Source organism: Danio rerio, chromosome 8 (genome assembly GCF_049306965.1).
Source record: "Danio rerio strain Tuebingen ecotype United States chromosome 8, GRCz12tu, whole genome shotgun sequence".
Taxonomy (NCBI): Eukaryota; Metazoa; Chordata; class Actinopteri; order Cypriniformes; family Danionidae; genus Danio; species Danio rerio.
Window position 1 is genome coordinate 22,307,501 of NC_133183.1, and position 22,500 is coordinate 22,330,000.

Sequence of the window (22,500 nt, forward strand, 5' to 3'; positions counted from 1 at the left end):
TATGATGGTAGTACTTATTTATTTAGTATTGTTTTTCTTATTTTATAATATATATATATATATATATATATATATATATATATATATATATATATATATATATATATATATATATATATATATAAATAAATTATCATTATATTTTTATTATTTAATCCCTCATCTAAGATGTTAAATTGTTAGGGAATGGGTTGTTCCGACTAAAACAATTATTTAAAAATATTAAATAAATAGTTTTTAAAAAGTAAAATATCTGTAAAGTCCATGAAGTGATACTTCATGTACATTTTTTAGTTCAGATGGATTTGATTTGGGTGACTGTTTAGGTACATTTTTTCGGAAACCAGGTAATATATCCAGTTCATGTTTGTTTGTTGTTGTTTTTAACAAAAATGTAAGGAAAATTTTATATAAAATTATTAATGCATAAATGAAAAAAAAAAAATTTTCATAAAACAATTATAAATGAGGGGCGAGGCAGTGGCGCAGTAGTGCTGTCGCCTTACAGCAAGAAGGTTGCTGGGTCGCTGGTTCGAGCCTCGGCTCAGTTGGCGTTTCAGTGTGGAGTTTGCATGTTCTCCCAGTGTTCGTGTGGGTTTCCCCCAGGTGCTCCGGTTTCCCCCACAGTCCAAAGACATGTGGTACAGGTGAATTGGGTTGACAAAATTGTCCGTAGTGTATGAGTGTGTGTGTGGATGCTTCCTAGAGTTGGGTTGCGGCTGGAAGGGTATCCGCTGCGTAAAAACTTGCTGGATAAGTTTGCGGTTCATTCCGCTGTGGCAACCCCGGATTAATAAAGGGACTAAGCCGACAAGAAAATGAATGAATGAAATTATAAATGAATTAGATAATTTAAAAAATATGTAGTGGTTATAAATGTGGAATTACATATTAAACAATTATTTCACAGGAAGACAATTAAGGCTGTTTGATGACATACTGTAACTGATGCTGATTATATATTTCAAAGTAAAGTCAAATAATGAAACAACAAAAAACATTAAATGAAAAAAAACATTTCATGGGTAATATATTTTTTTCCACACCAGAGAGTACAGCTTTAATAATTATTATGAAGCTAAAATTGTATGTGTATTTGTACAATATGAATACATTATTAGTCACATTGTCATTTTAAAAAATCCCTAATCACTAATTTTGTAATGACCATTTCAATACATCATCACTAGCCAATCCTTTGACATTCCCTCAGCAGAAAACCTGTTCTTACCAGCTGTTCAACAACTCTCGCCTAGTCATTTGGGGTTTTTGACAAGTTCATTTGTCTGTTGCAGAATATTGCATCAGGCAAAATGAATGCTCCTTCAATTAGTTATTACAAGGCGTACGATTTAGACTTATGACCGTCTTGATGAGTCTTCATTAATATTTAGGTGGATTATTATTACTGTACCACCACCTGATTATAACATTTATATTTTTAGAGAATAACAGCGAATAAACCAAAGCACTGCAGAGCTTCCGTTCACCAGGCTATAATCATAACATTCGTCACCAGCCCACGTGTCTCTCTCTCTCTCTCTTTCGCTCTCTCTTTCTCTCTGAGTGTGTGTGCGCTACGTGTTTACAGAAGCGAGTGGGCGTGTCTAACCGAAAGGGGAGGCGCGAAGGGGCGTCAGATTATAAAAGCGAGAAACACTGTACGTCTTTTTGTACCTTCCACACATTTAGCCCCTACCGCCCACGGCCACCATCTGCTGCTCCCGAAGCAGAGGCTCAGACAACGGCGTCAAGCCTGGAGCTTTAACGAAAACAACGGGGTAAGAACGAGCTTCACATTGAAGATGGGAACAAACAGATTAAATCTGGTTTTGATTTAAAATGACGTAGCGCAACGGCTGGATGTGCTTCATTGCTTGGATCTATCTGGAAAGGTCTAGAAATTTCATTTAAGTTAATTAAATCTATCGTTTGTGTTTCTGAAGTTTTGTGTTTATTCACATATATTAAACGTTAGACTGATTGCAGTCACTGAGCTGTGTGTTGTATTGGAGTCGTTCATTGTATAGTGTGGTGGTGGCTGTTGTTGTTGTTGTTGTTGTTGTTTGGCTCTCATTTATTGTAATCTTTCAGTGTGTTGATGAGTGCATCCCATTAGTCCCGTACAGAAAATAACGCGTGTCTCTGAGTGGATAACGGACGGAAATAGCAAGCTTTTCTACCGAAGTTATTCTTGGCACGAGTCTCCGGGGCATGTTAATGCAAGCCCCTTCTTGTGACGTGACTTGCGTTCACTGCGCCTGTAGTCTTATTTTGTCTGCTGAAGTGACGATTTAAAGAGCTAACGTTATTTCTTTCCGAATTAATGTTGTCGTTTTGATTTATGCTCATGGCGATGCAAACCCATATTAATTTTGTGGGGCGAACAATGAAAACGTTTAAGAGATAGTATTTCTATTCATAAACAATGAATGGTTGGCGAACACGTTAAGGCAGGATAACCGCAAAATCAGCATAAGAAGTTGTTATCCAAGTAATATTTTTGATTTCCATTCAATAAGGAGCCATACCATAGTGACTGTGTAAAGAATAGAACGAAAGAGAAAAAACGATATCACATGTCCGATTTACGAACGAACAAATCATTTGAACCGAATCTTCTGAATCGACTCTGACTGATCCAAAGTATAACTGCAATTTATGCGCATAAGAGCACATGTGGAGATTCGGAGTAACTCATGCTTATTCTGCTCTTGATCTTTGTTAACATGGATGTTTATAAAATGTTTGTTTTAGTGGGTTTAATGATATTTCATGTTGTTAAATGTTAATGACATGTATATTTCATGTAATAGACAATAAAACTGATAATAAACAAACATGACTACTTTTTAAAAGAGTAATTTAACAATGATCTTATGTCATTGTATTGGATAAAGTTCTGCAGAAAAAAAAGTGATGCTGATTTGCATATGGCCAATGGCAATAAACTCAAACTTTTCCTTCCTCAGGTTTCCCGTTAAAAGCACCACGGTTCCCAAGCCATTGGATTAGCTGGGTGAAATCTATCACTAAAGCTAAGACCACCGTTGTTGCCGCCAGTCCAAATAAAAGTCCCATAAATCAGGACAAAATGGTGCAGAACAAAATCACCGAAGTTACCGGATTCCATCGCTCTTTTAAGGTGAGAGTGTGATCTTACTAGTCTGTACTGCTATTGCATAAATAAGTGCTGTTTAGGCATTAAACAATGGATCATATCACATAATTTGCACAAATGTTTGCATTTATTTTCATTAGATGAGTTAAAAGTTCGAGCTGATTCCATTGCATAGGGTATCAGAGATCACAGGAAATGGTTTAAACATTAATCCGAGTGCCAGGAAGCTCTTAGTTGTTCATTAGAGGCCTGATAATATGTATCTGCCAACATTTTACCACTGTGCAACTTGACCTAACAGTTCAGGTTGTAAATAATCTTCTTTTTATACATCTCCAGGGCCAAAATCCCTTTGAAACGGAGGAATTTTCCAAAACAGGATCCCATCTCCTTGAATCTGCCTTTAATTTTGATTGTTCCGCCCGACCTGGTAAGTTATTGTATTATCTATCTGTGAAACCAGTAGATAGACCTGAAAGTAACTGCATGTGACTTTATGACCTTATTCCATTGTTTACATATTTTACTGTTACAGATATGTGATAAAAGATGCTTGTTTGTGCTTTATATAATCAAGCTATTTCCTGTGGGTGTTTATACAACAGTGTATTAGGTTTTTAAATGTCTTTCTGTTGTGACATGCAGACATGCCATCCAGCCAGCCCATCGACATCCCCGATTCCAAAAAGAGAAACAAGAAGAAAAAGAGATGCCGGGCAACTGACAGTTTCTCAGGGCGATTTGAGGGTACGTGCATATCAGATGGGGTGGCATTTTTGAATTTTGCATGACTAAGGCGTTAATAATAATAACACTTTGTTTTTGTTTTTTTTGTTTTTTTTTCTATATCAATTTTAGATGTATATAAACTGCAAGATGAAGTGCTGGGGGAAGGAGCCTATGCCAGGGTCCAGACCTGCATCAGTCAAATCACCCAAAAAGAATATGCTGTTAAGGTAAAGCTCTTTTTAGTGATTAAACAAACCAAAACTAACAAAATGCAGACATGACTTTAGGAGAGTCGACTTAAAATAGCAGTGGCGTGCTGTAAACAAACAGATATTCCATGTGAAGCATCTGTACAGATATGGCATTGGAGGGGCTATTGTTAGAAAGGACTTTCCCTTTGAAGCTGGCTCTTGGAAACTGAATCATGAGGGAATAATATTTCTCTCATTGACAAGCATACGTGACTGTAGTTGTTTTGTGCTGACTGGCATGGTTGTGATTGGTGAAGGCATGCTAGATTCCTATAACGGGTGGTTGTTTGGGTCACAGTCAGGCTAGGCCACACTTGTGAATTTTATAAAAATGACAATTCTTGATATTTATTTATTTTTTATCCTTGAACAATGTTTATTTTGCAAAATGATGTATTTGTTCCTGCCTGTGTTGCTTTCTCTTAACTGAACGATGTTCTTGTGCAGACACGGATGTTTGAACAAGCAGTTCCTCTGTTGTTCTACTGTACTTTCAGAAGTTATAGCGTATATTTAGCGGAAAGAGCTCATTGTTTTTGTTAGGCCAACCAATCTGAGGTTTGGAGTGGTCACATGGTTTTACCGTTCATTGCTCTTATTGGTTTGTAGATCATACAACGTGAACATTATGTACTGGCAAGTCTTCCGAAACAAAAACCACAAGCGAAAGGGGGGCTAGGGTGGATTGTTTATCTTCCTTTTTTTGTCTCTAGAAACTAGAACAAAGTATATTAGAACATCTACAGTCATGCCAAAAAACTTATCGGCTTGTTTTGAGGACAATTTTTTTTACTTCAGCATTCCAGCTTTTATAATATTACTATTTAAGAGTTGATAATATTATTGCTGTTATTAAATATTATTATTAAGTAAAACTATTTTACAGTTGTTTTTCACAGTCACCTTGTTGGATTTCATGGCATTGTTGCTTTCAGTGTAGCCAGTCATACAAAGACTATGTGATTATTTAGGGATGCGTTTCAATCCCTGAGGGGGGTGGATCATTACAAGCATTAGGTCAGTTTATGCTGGGCTGGGTTACAGACAACTCTCACCAGATGTCCTGCCAACCCCCTACTCTTGTAATTTGGGTGGGGGGAGAGATCTGTGGCGTCCTAGTCTGAACAAAAGGAGCGGCCGAATGAAAACAATCCCAGTAGTCTCCTTGGCTGGGCCTGGGGAGCGTGTTTACAAGCATGGCTTGATTTACAGACATCGGTCAGACTCTATAGGGCCTTTTCCTAAGCTAACAGAGATTCATGGGCACACTCACTCCCACCTTTTCATGTATAATGTATTTAGCAAGATATTGTTAAGGCTTTTTCTGTGCGGAAAATAACATGTTAAGACTTGAGCGACTAGGTGAAATTTGTCATCACATCCCTCAGGTCGCCTGAAGCATTTATTACACCATGTAATTTTTTGAGCAGATTGATTGCTGACTCAGCCGTGTGGTGGCAGCGCTGAGGTTTTTTGGGAATGCGCTGGCCTGCAGGCTTCATTCTTAACTGTGATACATGTTGTGTGCTCGCCTGCACGCTTTCAATAGCACTGCTAATCCATGGAGCTGGAAGAGCCGCTCACAATCAGGAAAAACAGAGGCCTCGTGTGGGGGAGAATGAGTTGCAATGTCAACAGTAACTTTAGCTTGTATGTTTGATAGTTGGACTCTAGGAGTTGAGTTATATATATTTGAGAAATTACATGACTTGATTCCTGTTTTTTAAGGAATATTTACTTGAGTAAAAAAAATAATAATTGGGGGCAATTGTCACCTCAGAATGCTCCGTGTTATTTGGTTTAGATCATAACCTGATGTTTTGTTTTTTGTAGATAATTGAGAAGAGGCCAGGACACAGCAGAAGTCGTGTTTTTAGAGAGGTGGAAATGCTGTACCAGTGCCAGGGCCACAGGTAGCCTTTTGATAATCTTTTGATAATCAATAAACATCTTAAATGTGATATCAATTTAGTGGTCCGCAATTGTTGATGATGCTGTTTTAACTCGAAACATTTTGTTTGTTCACCTAACAGAAGTATTCTGGAGCTAGTGGAGTTCTTTGAGGAGGAGGACAAGTTTTACCTTGTGTTTGAGAAGCTCAGAGGAGGTACATGTCTTTTCTGTAGTGTTATGTTACTCTTGAGAAACATTACCCAGCCCTGAATAATTCAATTGAGACTCTATGCTTTGGAATGTGAAATGGTGTGCCCTGGTGTTAACAATGTGTCGGTTTTCTTATAGGCTCCATCTTGGCCCACATTCACAAGAGGAGATACTTCGGCGAACAGGAAGCCAGCATTGTGGTGCAGGACATTGCGAGTGCACTGGACTTCCTTCACAATAAAGGTATGAGAACTTGAATAGGGAGGGGTGCTTTAGATCTGGAAATGGGAGATAAGAAGATGGTGTTACATATCGGGGAGGTTATGGGGGTTGTTAAATGTTGTATCGAGTTGTAACTGGATAATGCTAGAGGGATGCACACTGGATTTCTAGGTAAAGTTGAGGGCTGATATGTTTTATTCCTGTCAGTACTCTTGGGTGAGGGGATGCAGAGCTAATTTTAGTGGCACTTAGCAACAAGCTGTATTGGAAACATTTGCCTGTCTTTGCCCCCGTCGACAATCCTCACTTAGCCTGAATACCGCACAACTAACCCATGACTTGTGTTTGTGCTCTTGTAGGAATGGCCCACAGAGACTTGAAGCCTGAAAACATCTTGTGTGAACACGAGCACAGGGTGAGTCTTTTTTTTTTCTCAATTTTTTTTTTTTTTACCACATTATGTTTGGTTAGTCTGATTCAAACTTTGCATTTGTGGTTTAGAAGGTTTGATCAGATGATTTGAGGTTTATAGGCAGGCTGTAAAGTCTTCATGCCTGTAAATTTTAGATGTTGTTTCCGAGCAAATGTTTTTGATTCTGATCATCCGGTGTGTGTGTGTGTTACTTGCAGATTTCGCCTGTCAAGATTTGTGATTTTGATTTGGGCAGTGGAATTAAACTCAATAGCGACAGTTCACCCATCTCCACTCCTGAGCTCCTCACTCCAGTAAGTCTCTTTTGTCCCCTGAATACTCTCTTGCTCTAACAAGATATTAAATTGACAAACAAAAAAAGCTGTTAGTGGCCACCTCCCTGTTGTTTAAAAGTCTGTATATCTTATCTGCAGACTTCAAGTGTCGTTGCTTATCAGGAGGACCTCGTCTAATGCCATTGGCTGACTTTGAGTGGTGTCAGAAGCTTAGCTCAATCTGATTGGCTAATTTAATCAATGTAAAGACTGTGATGAGGTCAGAAAATGGTTGTTTGTCCACAGTGGAAGCTTTAAAAGGGCAAACTCTAATGTGGAGCTGTACTATTTAGTCTGTTCTCAGTTTATCTACACCCTTTTAATTATCAGCTTCAGAAACTCGTGGATAGTATTGACTTAAGGTCTTAATTTATTTGAAATTGGAAGCGTGGTCATTAGCAGCTCTTACATTTTATCTTTGCTGTGTGAATGTAATCAGAGATCTTTCTACAATTTCATAGAATAAACTATTTGAGGAGAGGCAGTATGGAGTAGGTGATGGAAAGGCAGGATAGACAGTGAAATGTCCTCTGCATGGGGCTTTTAGGGTAACTCAAGTTCTGTCAAGCAGCCTAGTGAAAAAGACTATTTTAGAACGGAATAATAATTTTTATGTTGATGTATCTAGTATTTAATCAATGCAAGGTTTGTCTTTACTTGCTAATGGGGCATTAAGCACATGTGATTATGCCATAGGGTAAAGGGTTTGATGTAGCACAATGCATGAATTTAGAGAGATGGTTCACACACAAATAAAAATTGTTTACTAGTTCTCAGTGCTTTACAAACATGAATGACCAACTTTCTTGTGCAAATACAAAAACAAAAAAAGGTTTTGAAGAAGAATCTTACTTATTTATACGAACCTTCCAGCAAAACAATCCAGTCGTTTGTGCAATGAGTGAGACCTTGAAGAAGAAAGGTTCAAGATACAAAAAAAAAAATGTTTATCAGAAAGTTCTTTGTGATTCTTTAACCTTTGAGCCAGTGTTTATAAAGTTCAAATGTCACGCTCCTCCTCCTTCCTGCTACTTCTGAACAGCCTGAGGAGAACAAGAATTCAACCCAAACAAACATTTGGGCATGTACTCTGCAATTTCCTTTTACCTTCTGCCTGTAGCACATTTTCGACTCCATTTCTCTTTTGTTTTTGTCTCTGTGGATTTCCGCAAGCCTGTCTGGGCATTAGTCTTTCAATCTGTGTTACCACCCCACACCTAGCAACTGCTCTGTGATTGGTTTGGTGAGAGGGAGGATGAAAGGAGGAGGAGTTTTCTCTCTGGTCATGCACTCAACATGTTTTTCTTGGGCAGGATCCCAGCGATCTTATCATGCCTTTTTTTTCACCGCTAGATAGATGTTAACTCTTTGTTTGTCACTAAAAAGCATTCTTTTTTTTTTAAATAGAAATTTCTTCTCCTGTTTTTTTTTAGCCTTTTCTTTTTAGTTTTACCATGGATTGTTTTTGTATGTGCACAAATAGTGTGGTGTCACCATAAATGCTTCATGTGAATTTCTGAGAAATGCATGTACCTTCCTGCCCGAACTGTGAGAAGTGCTTTCACTTGATCTTGCACTACATGTTCTCTGTACCAGTAACCACAGGGGAAACTTCACGTGCATATATAGGTGGTATGCTCACACAGCTGAAGCATGCCTTGCTGCCAACCACAAAAACACCTGAACTGACAGCGCAACTGCTCAAGCTTGTTTTCCTGCTTCGGAAAGCCCCGTATATAAAATCAGCATGTGTTAGATGCTAAAACGGAATTGGTCTTAAGTGACTGATGCAATGCTATCCTGGTCTTACAGCTGAAGTTCGAAAGTAAAAAACTGCTGTGCAATTATCATTTGAGAGCCCCTTACTCTTATCTCAAAGACACAGCGATTAGGCACTCGAGCAAGGCAGAGTATACTTGGATTTCAGAGAGCACATGGCGATTCCTGCAAAGCATGAGTTCTCATCTGAGGAGTACATGTGCTAAGTTTCCCTGGTTTATAGAAATCTGGTTTACCACTGACTAGTTGCATACTGTTGCAATGTTTATGATTTCAGCTGGGCCGTTCAAGATTGAGGTTGTGCTTTGTGAAAGTCTTTTGTTCAGAAGTGGGGGTGGTTATGAAGTGTTCACTTGAATGTAAGGCTGTTGAGAGGCGGTGAGCAAAAACAGCCTTGTCGATGGGGGTTGGGTGCAACAGTGGAAGCTTTTGTCTGCACTCGGATTCCTGCACTGCGAAATAGCATTACATAAGTGCTGGAGGGCGGAGCAACTAAGGCAGCTGGCTAGAGGATAACAAAAGAGACTAGGCGAGCAGACCGACTGCTTCCTTTAACCTCAGATCACCAAACCAAAACATGACCATGTTGCACTTGAACACCTGTGAAAACACAGAAAGGGGGTTGGTCATACCCGTCATTGAATTTGTGGCATTATTGGTTTGTTTGGCACCCACATTTGAACCTCATTTAAAAAAGTGTATTTAGGAGTGTGTAAGGTTTAATTGCCTTGGTGAATGTGGGGTCATGAAATTTCTGGAATATCAATGAATTTTAAATGGTCTATACCAATCATTAAAAGTCAGGAAATTTTATATATTTTTTCCTAGTCATGAAATATCAGATATTTTAGTTTCTTTGTGGTTTCATATGTTATGTTCTATTAATCAATTGATGGCTAATTCATTTTTGGGGCCAACGTGTCAACCGGTAATTAAATGTATTAAAACAATATGATTTTTCCTCCTTTTTTTTTTTTTAAATCAGGGAAAAGTGAGTAAATTTGAAATCTGGTTTTCAGTGGGAACACTATGTATGCCTTAGAACTGCATTCGTGAACTCTTGGGGCAGGAAAAAAAGCTAAAGCAAGTTATTTTGTAACACTGACCTCAGTCGAAGTTGCATAATTATAGGTGCTTAATGCAGCATGATGGCCCATCCTGTAGAGGAAAAATTAGAGGCCCAGTTCTGCGGATCTTTCCAGAAGGTCTTTGTTTGTCCTGCTGAACTACTGAACTTTTACTCTAGAAAGATTTAATCTTTTTACATCAAGGATGTGTGGCTCTGTGCTGTAGTTGCAAAAAAATGTGTGTTGCTGTTAGATAACAAAGCACAGTGGCATCGCTGGTCAAGCACAGTATGTGAGTTTTCTGGGACACACAATCCTCTTCTTCCTGTCCCAACTCGTGACCTAGTTTCAGGCAGAGGCAGTCAGAGCCCAAACCAACAAGGCAGTCTGCACTTGCAGCTGAGCCCTCAAATCACTGTATGACTCACCAAGCCGCCTCCATCTATGACATAACAATCGTTACCAAGGTTACTTCATTATAGATGCTGTATTCCACCATCGCATTTTCCATTTAGACAGAAATGTGTCTCGTAGGCAGGAACCGGAGGCGAATCCTTTATACTTCAACTAGTTAATCTGTCGCCAGCCCCCCTTCAGTTTGGTGTAATACGCTGTTTTCCATGTGACTCTCACACTGTCTGTCTCAGACATGCTTAGAGGCCCTGGAAAACACATGACATTTGTCAGCTGAATGCAAAATTGTGAAGATAAACTTGGAGAGAAAATGTCCTTTAGACAAGCACATAATAAACACTTGGACATTTGTTCTTGTGCTTGCTTCATTGCACATCCCATTTGACCAAGCATTTTATTTTGTCTCTTGCCTGCAATGACTCTGGTTTAGTTGATTGCCTTCTTACCCCTTCTTCCTCTTTTACTCATTCTCACCTTAGTGTGGATCTGCTGAATACATGGCGCCGGAAGTTGTGGAAGCCTTCAACGAGGAGGCCACCATTTACGATAAGCGCTGTGACCTGTGGAGCCTGGGCGTCATCCTCTACATCATGCTAAGCGGTTACCCTCCTTTTGTGGGTCGCTGTGGAAGTGACTGTGGATGGGAGAATGGAGAACCTTGTCAAGCTTGCCAGGTACATCACACACCCTTGTCTTTTTATGCTAACCACTGTCATAAACCTACGTCAGAAGTATCATTCATGGGCTGCTCTATGAATAAAACTCATCTCCTGTTACTCCCAGAACATGTTGTTTGAAAGCATCCAGGAGGGAAAGTATGAGTTTCCAGAGAAAGAGTGGGCTCATATTTCCTCCAGCGCCAAAGACCTCATTTCCAAACTGCTTGTACGGGACGCCAAGAAACGTCTCAGCGCTGCTCAGGTTCTCCAACATCCCTGGGTACAAGGGGTAAGGAACTAGATGCTTTATCTGCATTTCCAAGACTCTCATATTATGATTATTCTAAATCCTTTATTTTTCTTCTTTCTCCAGGGTGCCTTTGATTGTCTCCCCTCATCCAACTTGCCTCAAAGGTAAGTTGAGTTGGTATCAGCATTTTGGTTGGTGCATGCTACTAACTGAATCTTCATCAGGCTAACCATGTCTGTCTACTCTCGTAGGAATAGCAGCACTAAGGATCTGACCTTCTTTGCGGGCAAAGCTGTAGCCATGAACCGGCAACTGGCCCAGCAAGACGACCTGGAAGAACAACAGCAGCAGGACTCTCCTCAGGTCATTACAGCCAGTTCCACATCCATGCGCCTCTCCCCTCCCTCCAACTCCAAACTGGCCAAGCGCAGACAGAGGAGCAGCCTACTGAAAGGAGCGCCCGTGTCTGCCTCAGAGCTCAGGCAGCTCCTGGCACCGCTGGTCATTGTGGGGGATTGTGCATGATCAGCTGAGCTGGGCTCTGTCTGAACAGTTTTCCAAATTCAAATGGATGAATGAACAAGTATCTGCTACCTTTTGTGCAAATCCCTTTCTTCTGCCCACTTCAATGGGACCCAGTCTTTTCCTAAATGGTAGTTCAGTTTGTGCCTGTCGCAGATCCCGTTAGTTTCCTTAAGCACTGGTGCAAGAGCTCCAGCAGCACTTTTATCAACCCTCAACTGTTTGGGAAACACCTTAAGAGCTCAAGGCAAATGAACTGGACTCTCTTTAGGATAATGTTTGGGTTACATCAGACATTAGAAAATTTGTCTAAAGGTAAAGCATTAAATACCAGCTCAGACGCCAAAGGTCTAATACCTTCCACCATCCCTACCTAAACCTTTTTGTGCTGCTTCCACGTTACAACTGGATCCACTGTGAATTTTCTCTGTGAGAGATGATACAACTGCATTTTGTTTTTCAGGAAAGTTCTTCCTGTGAGTGTGTGTGTGCGCGCATTTGTGTGTGTGTGTGCATTTATTCCCCTTCCTTTCAACAGATACTCAACATACTGGTATGTGCTTATGCAACCCTGATGAAGGCTATTCTGACTTGCATTACTTTAGTGGATATCTTGTATAAGTGGAGCGAAGCTCTGATAATAGTGCCTCACCTCACTTAATGCGTCACTCTCCATCCTCCCATAGCCTTTTAATTCAGATAAGAAAATCCCCTGATCTGAAGCTTTTCCCCCTCTGTTTTTTTAAGCACTTGTCCTAATAGAGTGAATCCTTTGACATCCATTACTTCACTAGACTATCCCAGCAGTCTACTTAAGACATTGGTTCCTGTGGTTGAGGAACCAATAAAGATACTGCTCAATTTTAATTGTATGGCAACTTTTTGATGTGCAAGACCTAAATTAGAATTGCAGTATTAGATGCCATTGTCTAGGAAACCATAACGGTTTCTTAAAAATTTCACCAAAAATCTTATCGTTAGCAGATAAGAGAGAATATAAACATTTCTGAGCACAACAGGGATTAAGTGCTGGGAAGCAGCCAGGTGGTTGCACAAGCACATGTTTGCCGGTGTGGCTAGAGGAATGACGTTGGTCTGTATCAGGAAGATAATGCTTTGAGCTCATTCCCCACTTAATGGGGGTGATCATGGTACGAAAATATTGGAATTTCAGCCTGTTGATGCCACTAAAAAGCAAACTATATAAATGTTAAGAGAGAGAGGAAGAGAGAGTATTTTCAAGTTACAGAAAATGTAAAAAAAAGGAAAAAGCATTCCATAAAAAAGGAAAAAAAACTAAACAAAAAAAAAGTCTTCCAAGAAAATGTAGCTGTATGCGTGAAATGGTTTAAGAAAGTTTACTATGTTTTATTTTCTTTCTTTTTATACGTTAATGGTTGACTCCAGTTCAGAGTGTGCCACACTGATGTTTCAAACTTTGAGCTTCGTTTAATTTTTTTTATTGAAAGCATATTTTCTATCTTATTTTTATGCAGGTGCTGTTCAGGTGGAACATTTTCCCTTTTATATAGTTTTGTTACTTTCTAGATGTTGATTTTTTTTTTATGCTGTATAAGAGCGAGAAGAGTATGTGAATGTGACTGGGAAGGAAAAAATACGAAGGAAGAAAGAGAGGGAGTCGTATAGTCTGTACAAATCGGAGATTTTACTCTATGTTCTTGCTTTGGAAGTGACTTAGGGGTCGTTTAAAACTCCCCTTTCTCTCTGAAATAATTGGTGGCTTTATGCATTTAATAAGACGCAACCCTTATTGCCAAAGTCTGCTTATTTCTAAAGTAATGCACCAAGGGGTCTGGGAGTGCTGATCTTGTATCTTTAGCTTATGCCAGCATACTTGGTTAAGCTTAAACCAGAGCATCATTCCTTCTCCAAGGTGTATAAAGCATCTGAACCCAGATGTCTGGATTCAGATGAAGTCTTTATAAATTCGGCAAACGTTTAGCGTCACCAATGGGAGTTTGAATTGCCCTACAATATTATCCTGTTGAATGTTTTTAGAGCGTCACCTGTTCTGTCGTGTTGCTCTGAGATATGATAAACCTAATGGCAGTCCCTGGTTTTGAGGGGCCCATTATGCTGATTATTATGACACTGATTGTAAACTATTGATTTGTCTGTCTTTCCTCAAGAATCTTTTTACAGATGCATCTTTGTGGGGGGTTTTATGTCTTATAGTAAGACTTGAATTGTATGTGCAAAAGTTTCCTCATGTTTTGTCCAGGAAGCTTTTTTTGCTATAATGTACAAATGGCAAAGAAAAAAACATTCATAAGCTGAGATTTAAAGCAATCTTTGGTCTGGAAAGTATCATTTCCGCCACTTCTGTTCAGTATTTTGTCTTTCTTCTAGGCTTTGGTATATTGCAGATATCCCAAAAGTTTTGGGTTTGTATTTTCTGAAGTGTCTGTGGCGCTAGGCTGGTCCTCTAAAAGCCCCTGTGCCTCTGACTAAAGATTCACCACTGTTTTACCCATATGGTAGTTATGGGTTGCCTTGTATTAAGAAATCTGACTTGGATTTTCAAGATTTTTGTTTTGTTTTTAAACTAAGGGGGATTTAGAAAGTTCTCATTTAATATTTCTATTGTACAAAGCCCAATATTAGCCAATACAAACAAATGTAACGTCTTGAAAAATGAAGTTTCTTTTGTTTTTCTTTTATTTTGTTCCCCATCCCAAAGGTTACTGGGATAAAAGTATTCAGATGCACAATTGTTTTTTTTTTTTATTATTATTATAATATTACAATTGTTTTATTTTTTTAATGATCAAATGTGACCCTCTAGTCTGAAGGCTTTATTTTTGGGGTGTTGTCGAGAACGCTTAAGAGCACTGTTTGTCCATTTCCTAACTCTAAATTTTGTCAAATAATTGGGGGAAAATTCTGAAATTGGTCATCAGTTGCGACAAGATAGGTATTGATTTTAAAAAAAGCACTTTACTGTACCATGTGGCTGACTGCAGTTCACTCAAAGCTAAATTTATGACTGTTGTGGCAGATTTTGTATTGTTTTATACAAAGCAAACCAACAAAAAATGCAATAAAATTCTTTAAACAAATTTCTTTTTTGTTTTGTCTTTCTTTCAGCTTCTCTGTAGAGCTCACACACAATCATGAGCCTCGTACCACATGCTGAAACTGCAAACATTGACACTTCTAATAAAGATCAATCTCTTAGACATTTCTTTTTTTTTTTTTTTTGGATTGACTGTAATGTTGACATAATCGTGGCCATCGCTGTCACCTGAGCATGAGTCACATGGTGTGTCACCTCAGTAAGTAAACATTGCAGAGCTGCATAGACATCTGCTGATTTTTCTGGACTGATGAATGCGGCTGATGCAAACACTGTTAAAGTCTGTTCACTGTTACCATGGAAATCTACTGATCAGCCTACTGTAAAAGTGTGGGTTGAACAGGAACATGCAGAGGCAGTGAGTCAACAAATACACAGTTCAAGTTCTCAAGTCTGTGTTCGTGACTCAAGTGAGCTCAGAGTTCTGGGCCATTATTAGTTAGCATTTATGTAACTGACTATTGATGTAATAAACTATACTGACTTTTGATAATTCTGACTTCAACTGTATGTTTGCAATAGTTGTATTTAAATGTCTTCATTAGATTTTGGGCTGCTTATTTAAATAGTTATGCAGAGTAACACTTCAATTTTTTTTTATTAATTACAAATACTTGATCTAATTTAATTAAAACACTTTACACCACTTATTACAACTATTTTAATCGTTTATTTCTTTATTTGTCATTATTTTAATTTATTTAAATGCATCTGGAGTGTGACAAATTAATATTTAACAAATAATGAATAAAAACATTTCCAATAGTCTCTCAACTATAAAGTGAGACCAAAAAAACTTGCATAATAACTAGAAAATTGAGTATTATTGTGATATTCGGATAATTAATAATATATTGAATTAAAATTATATATATTTTTTTATTAATGACTAATGTTATTATTATTATTTAAAAGAAGCATATCACATATTCCTTTGATTTGCAACTGCATTAGACGTTCAAACTTCCCACATCTACTATGGTGTGTCTCCCTCTAGTGTTGCAAATGAACATTTTCTTTCAACGAAATAACCCTCTCTCACTTCATACAGGAGGAAACTGGCCAATTAGGATAATTCACACATTTAAAATAGCCAATGATAGATTAAGATTTCAGCTAGATTCTAATTAAACCCTGTTTCTGATAGGCTGATAAGTTCTGCTAATTAAGAGAAGAGCTCATTCAGGTGTGAACACTTTATATAAGTGAGAACAAAAAGCTTCATAATGGAGTTAGAAACGTTAAAACTTCTAGTTGCAGTTACCTGAATGAGGAGAACACGTTTGGTATATAAATGATTTTGTTTTTGGACTTTGTACATTTATTATTATGTCTAAGGTGAGTATTATTTCCCTTACGAAAGAGTGAGATGTTAAAGTTATTTTTAATGTTGCCTTAATACAAAATATTTTCTGAAGTGTAGAGAGTAAACCTTTTTCTTTTGTATCTTCTATCTGCTGAGTAGTGTTTACTAAATGGTTATTTATAATGTGTATAGGACTGGTTTGGATGCAGGTTTACAGCTGTAAATGATTTATGGTCTTCATGTGCAGTTCAAGTGTTGTTTTTTTTTTTTTTTTTTTTTTTTTTTTTTTTTTTTTAAATTACAAAATAAAATCTGTGAAAAATTTAAGTCAATGGTTTAATTGCATCACCTGCATAATTATGACTGTTACAAGTTTTACTGATTTTTTTTTTTTTAACCAATAACCAGACCCACATAGAATCTGTACCTGCAGAAACCTTTTGATTTTTCTATAACTTTTTTATTTTTATTTTTTTGGTCGACCAAGTTCACTTGTGGGTATTTTTCTATATTTTTGCTTGTATTTTTTTTTTTTTCAGTAACATTGAACATGCTAAATTTAACCTTTTTATATACAATACAGTTTGTAAAGTAACAACCTATGGATATGAAGTGGTTTTAATTTAAATTGTAAACCTTTAAAAAAAAATTTTTTTTTTTTATTAAAGTGTTTTGTTGCTTTACTAATCAGTGGGCAGATTTTACAAAGTTCTGCTCTAAAATGGTAAAAGTCTACATATTCTATCTGGCTCTGCTTATGGGATAAATTCCATTGTTGTACAATTTGCATAGCCAGCTGAAAAAACTGGATGGCGTTTATAATTGCCCTTCTATGTGCATCTGTAAGATTACGCAGTCAGTTTCTTAAAGAGATGGTTATTCTATTAAATTCAGGTAAACTGAGTTTAAAAGCGTTTTTAAAATGTTGATCTTGTTTCAAAGCAGCTTAACATGAGTTTTAGTAAATTCAAACTGTCAGTCACTGAAAGTGAACTACTCCACTTGTTTAAACTGGTTTGAGTTTCCTTCTGTTAACCACAAAGGAAGAGCTACTGAAGAATGCTGTAACAGAAAAGGCCATCACTTTCCGTAGTACTTTATTAAAGCAGCACATCATTTAAGCGCATATTTGGTCTGAATAAATGAAAAAGCTCACTTTTAGGTGAGGTAATATTAACATAACTAACCTCTCCGTGTTTTAAGTCTTGCCACTCCCCCCACCCCCACCCAAAGCAAAGTTATCTCTATTTTTCAGGTCATCCAGAAGCAGATATGCTGGCGATAAATAAACTTCCTTTTCTCCCCATCTCTAAAATAAAGCAAATGTGTGTTGTCTCAATTATTATGAATATTGTCCAGTCCATATAACGTTACTGTGCTTACACTCACCTGACACACAAAGTCGCACTGATATTCTGTCAAACTTATAAAATGTCACAATCAAACGTGCCACTGGAGGGGCGTTGCTCACATAATCATAAGATAAACCCACAATGGCTTAATAATAAAGCCTCAGGAACTACTTCAATGTGGTGTACGTTAAACTAATTAAAAACTAAACAGCTGGTCCTCAAACAGAAGCGCGACGCTCATTCCCACAGGCAACTGATTGAACGACTATGTTACGTAACGAACGCGACGCGCACCAGGGGCCTCGCGTTCGTCTGTCGCTCATAAAATATGGCGTCGTAGGAAGTCTGTTGTTGTCCGAAAGAAAGTGGCAACATACGGATATGCAAATAACCACGCGTTTAGTGGCAAAACCTACCGGTTGATCGGTAGATAGTCTGACAGTGGTTATGTTGAGATCAACAGGGTTCTTTCGTGGGATTGACTGCCCGTTTTACTGTCAGAATAATAATGGGAAATCAGGTGCTGATGGGTGCAGCAGACCATACTGTCACTTCAGGCACAGCAGACAAAGACGAGGCTCCTCTGGGATATACGACATCAAAAAGACTAAAGCGCTTTCATCGAATCAAAACGGTGAATTAAAATGTCTTTGTGGTCTCAAGTTTTTTTTTTTTTTTGTGTAAATTTGGGGTTTACGATAGTTTTAAAAGTACCAGAGCTTACTACTGCCGACACAAAGAAACTAACGCAACCCTCGAATACATTTCGGGATCTGTCATGCCGTGTGTCAGACAGTCCTAGTTATCTGTTAATAATACACACCATATCTAGCTGGTTAGAAATGTGTTTCTGTTGTAAGGAATGTGTTATTCTTAAAATCTAGGTAAAACAGGGACTCTTGTGTAAGTTGGTTGTTTAAGTCTGATAACACCTTGTTTTAGTGGAATAAAGTGTCCAACATGCAATATATAGCAACTGGGATGCCTCAGGAATTATTTCTCTTCTCCATCTAAATGGCACCACTAGAATCTGTCATTTAAACCCATGTCTTTTCAGATCGCCACTTTTTTGATGAAGCTATTTGCTTGTCTGACAGATATTTTTCACATTATTTATTTACATATGCACACATTGTTGCTTTTTGTGTGGGTCCAAATGTTTGTATTGTACTTATTTGTAAGTTGCTTTGGATAGGCGTGGATGTGTGTTTTTTTTTAATCTAGGTAATAAAAGGGACATTTTGTGTTAGTTGGTTGTTTAAGTTTGATAACTCCTTGTTTTAGAGGAATAAAGTGTCCAAGATGCAATATGTAGCTTCTGGGGTGCCTCAGGGATCAGTTTTTGGACCGGACCACTAGAATCTGTCATTGAGACACATGCCTTTTTAGATCACCACTTTCTTGCATGAAGCTAGTTGCTTGTCTCAGATATTTTTCACATTATTTATGTACATATACATGCATTGTTGCTTTTTGTGCGGGTCAAATTGTTTGTATTGTACTTATTTGTAAGTTGCTTCGGATAAGTGTGGATGTGTGCGAATATGCTTATAAGGTGAATGTGTAGGCATGGGCCGGTATAAGATTCTGATGGTATGATAACCTTCGATAAAAATGTCTCGGTATAGATAAAGGTGTTTCAAAGTGGTGATATCATTGGTCCATGAACATTTCCTGCTTGTTATCAAACTATTTGATAACTGTAACAAGAGGCAGTTCAATCATAGCTTAATGTTAAAACAGCAATCATAAAATTGATCAATGTGTGGCTCTTTTTGAATACCTGGAAGCTAAAGAAATTAAACATGTAAAACTGGACATATTTTGTTTTACCATTGTTTTTGTTTGATTCTCTCAAAATGCACTTTTGTACTCTAAAACATATTCTTTTTAATTGTCTGGGTAAAAAAGTAAAACTTTTTTTTTTCCTTTTGAACAATATTTTTTATTTTTAGAAACATTTAAAAATTTTTGGAGCAGTAAACATGTCAGGCTAAATCATTCAAATGAATTATTAACTTCTGCTGTCTTCTTTACTTTCAAAAACAGCTTCTTTACAATTTAAAACAGCATCATGCATATACTGTAGGAACAGTATAGCAGAAAATTAAAACCTTGACTTTTCCAAACCGCTGCATACCTTCAACGGTTATCATCCCATGTCTATTAATGTTAGAAGTTAAATTTTTACAAACACACACACACATACATATATATATATATATATATATATATATATATATATATATATATATATATATATACACAYATATATATATATATATATATATATATATATATATATATATATATATATATATATATATATATATATATATATTTCTGTATAGAATATTTTGTATGTTGTTCTGATATTTTTACTTTATATCATTTTAATCTATTTACTTCTGCTTACAGATCAAGAATATGATCCATTTAGTCCAGAGGTTGTAAGACCAAGAGAGCAGTATAATGGCGAGCCACCGTCGACGGGTCAGGATGTGGACCTGGGTACAGCAGAGCTGGAGCTGGTCAATCGGGCCATTGAGGCTGTTCGCAGTGAGTTGGAAAGAGACAAGAAGAAGCTATCTCAAATCGGAGATCAGGAATATGAGCCCACCACAAGCTCTGTCAAGAGACACAAACCCCCAGTACCGTCCCATGAGGGCTATGATCCTGGGAGCTATCAAATGGACCAGGCGAGTGAATACACCCCATCCCCTCACTCCAGTAAATACACTTTGGACACCGAGAACACCAATGCCAATGCGTTGGAGTATGTGCCCACTGCTGTCTCCAAATCAAATATTAAGAAGCTTACACCTCGGCCACCGTCCCACGCCAAGTGTAAATACACCCTGGATACTTCCAAACCAACAACAGATATGGAGTATGATCCTCTGTCGAACTATTCGGCTAAGCCAACCATTAAAGAACAAAAGACTTTGGCTTTAGCGGGACAGAGGAGAAAGAGATTGTACTCTGAAAAACAAGGGGAAGCTGAGGAATATGTCCCAACTGTGAAGAAACCGAAGTCGTCGTTTACTAAAGCAGATGTCCCAAAATACACTGCAAGCTTCTCTGAATCTGATGAGGAAAGTTCTGGGACGGAGTATCGCCCGGTGAATGTAAGTCGTCTAAAGCACAACAGGATTAATATTGGCTTGCCAAAGTCAAGTGCAATGGGACAACAGAAAAAACAAATATCTAAAACAGACGCTTACTTTTCACCTTGCGAATCGGATGATACAGAGTCTCAGGATGTGAACAGGACAAACAAAAAGACAGACAAAAAGGTGTCTGCGAGTCAGACCAAAACTAATAAAACAGATAAAGTTAAAAAAGAGAACAAAGACTCCAATAAGAAGAGTCAAAAAGAACAACAGGACAGTTCAAGTGTGGACAAGACGTCAAAGAGTTCAAGTAAAAAAGACAACAGTCAAAGTAAGAACATTGAGGGAAGCAGTAAATCCAAGGAAAAGTCACATAAAGACAAATCGGCGTCGAAGAGCGCTGAGGAAAAAGACAAGAAGGTAGTAAAAATAAAGACTGAAAGTAGCCACAAGGAAAAAAATAAATCAAGTGACGGCATTAAGAAACCCAAAATGGACAAGCCTGTCAAAACAGATAAGGTGTTATCCAAAATCAAAGACCAGAAGAATGGAAAACTCGAGAGCGGCTCAAAGGAGAAGGACAAAAAGAAGAGCAGCAGCAGCAACACTAAGGATAAAAGTAAAAAAAGCATCTCAGTTCTTGACCACAAAGAGGCAAAGAAGACCAAACAGAGGAATCTGAGCCACGTGGACTTGTTCGGCGCTGACAGTGCTGAAGAGGAAGATGAGGAAGACGAGAGGATTGTGAGGAAGTCGGCTTCTGCTTTTAAGCGAGGAGGCCTCGTCAATAATAAGAGGAAAAGCTCTTCGTCATCAGAAGATGATTCTGAAGTGGATGAAGATGATGGTGGTGTGGATACAGAGGACTTCTCCTGTCTTCAGGATGTGATGGAGTACGACTCGGACCCCATGGAGGAGTGTCTGCGGATATTTAATGAATCCAAGGAAGTGAAGATGGAAGACAAAGGGAGACAAGCTAAGCAGGTACTGTAGTTCTTTCTGTCTGTTAATCACGACAGTCATTTAGAATGAATCATTTGCTGATGTGAAGTTTCATACAGCTTGCAACTGAGAGTCAAAATGCCTTCATAGGTTTTTGCAAATTTCTTGGGGAATGTTCGCGCAGCTGACATTTTCAGTTTCGCTTTCATGCGTGCATGTGTGTGTTTTTAGCCTTCAAGGGAAACAGAGGAGGAAGACGAAGAAACAGAAAGCACTTTAACTACACTTTTTCCTGGCCAGAAGAAGAGGGTGTCTCATTTTAAAGCTCAAGGAAAGGTGAGAGTTAAAATGAAGATCGACATGTTCTCTTGTGTTTTGAATTTGTATAATTAATGATCACTAATGATTGAACACTGAATATAAACATATCTTTTTAATTTTCTGTTCATCTGGACAGAGATGCTAAAAGTAGGGCCTGCGGGCCAAAGTTGTCCCATTGTAACCTTTGATTTGTCTTTAACACAGAGATTTTCATTTCTGATTCAACAAAACCTTTTTTTGTTTTGTTTTATTGCAGATCTACAAAAAGCTAACTGAAATTAAACGTTTCATTTAAATGTTGTAAATAAATCTGATTTTAAAAATGTAAACGCTGTTACTCGATGGATAGAGGACTATGCAGAAGCCATCGGTGAGCAAATTAAGGCAAAAAAATTGTGTAATTAGTTAATATAAAGCAGTGTTTTCTAGTCTTTTTAAATAATATTATTAAATGAATTAGGGAATTACTTATGGCAACTATATTACTTTCGGCCCACTAGCCTCA

At 37.8% G+C, this 22,500-nt stretch overlaps 2 protein-coding genes across 3 annotated transcripts in view; both read left to right on the plus strand.

Annotated features, from left to right (window-relative positions):
• Positions 1-1,673: 1,673 nt before the first annotated feature.
• mknk2b (MAPK interacting serine/threonine kinase 2b) lies at positions 1,674-12,326 on the plus strand. Its single transcript, NM_194402.1, is given in 14 exon segments — positions 1,674-1,781; positions 2,973-3,145; positions 3,461-3,551; positions 3,767-3,868; positions 3,980-4,077; positions 5,935-6,014; positions 6,135-6,208; positions 6,343-6,447; positions 6,786-6,841; positions 7,057-7,152; positions 10,913-11,107; positions 11,217-11,381; positions 11,466-11,506; positions 11,594-12,326. Coding segments are annotated over 13 exon segments (1,428 nt in total). The 5' UTR covers positions 1,674-1,781; positions 2,973-3,094; the 3' UTR covers positions 11,868-12,326.
• Positions 12,327-17,921: 5,595 nt separating this feature from the next.
• Positions 17,922-22,500, plus strand: part of rexo1 (REX1, RNA exonuclease 1 homolog) — a 16,487-nt gene continuing 11,908 nt past the window's right edge. The window contains exons 1-3 of one of the 2 annotated variants that reach the window (NM_001126416.1): positions 17,922-18,253; positions 20,038-21,716; positions 21,906-22,010. In NM_001126416.1, coding sequence (NP_001119888.1) covers positions 18,067-18,253; positions 20,038-21,716; positions 21,906-22,010 — 1,971 coding nt within the window. In that variant the 5' untranslated portion in view covers positions 17,922-18,066. The remainder of the gene's footprint in view (positions 18,254-20,037; positions 21,717-21,905; positions 22,011-22,500) is intronic. The other variant, XM_005166869.6, reaches the window with a different exon arrangement.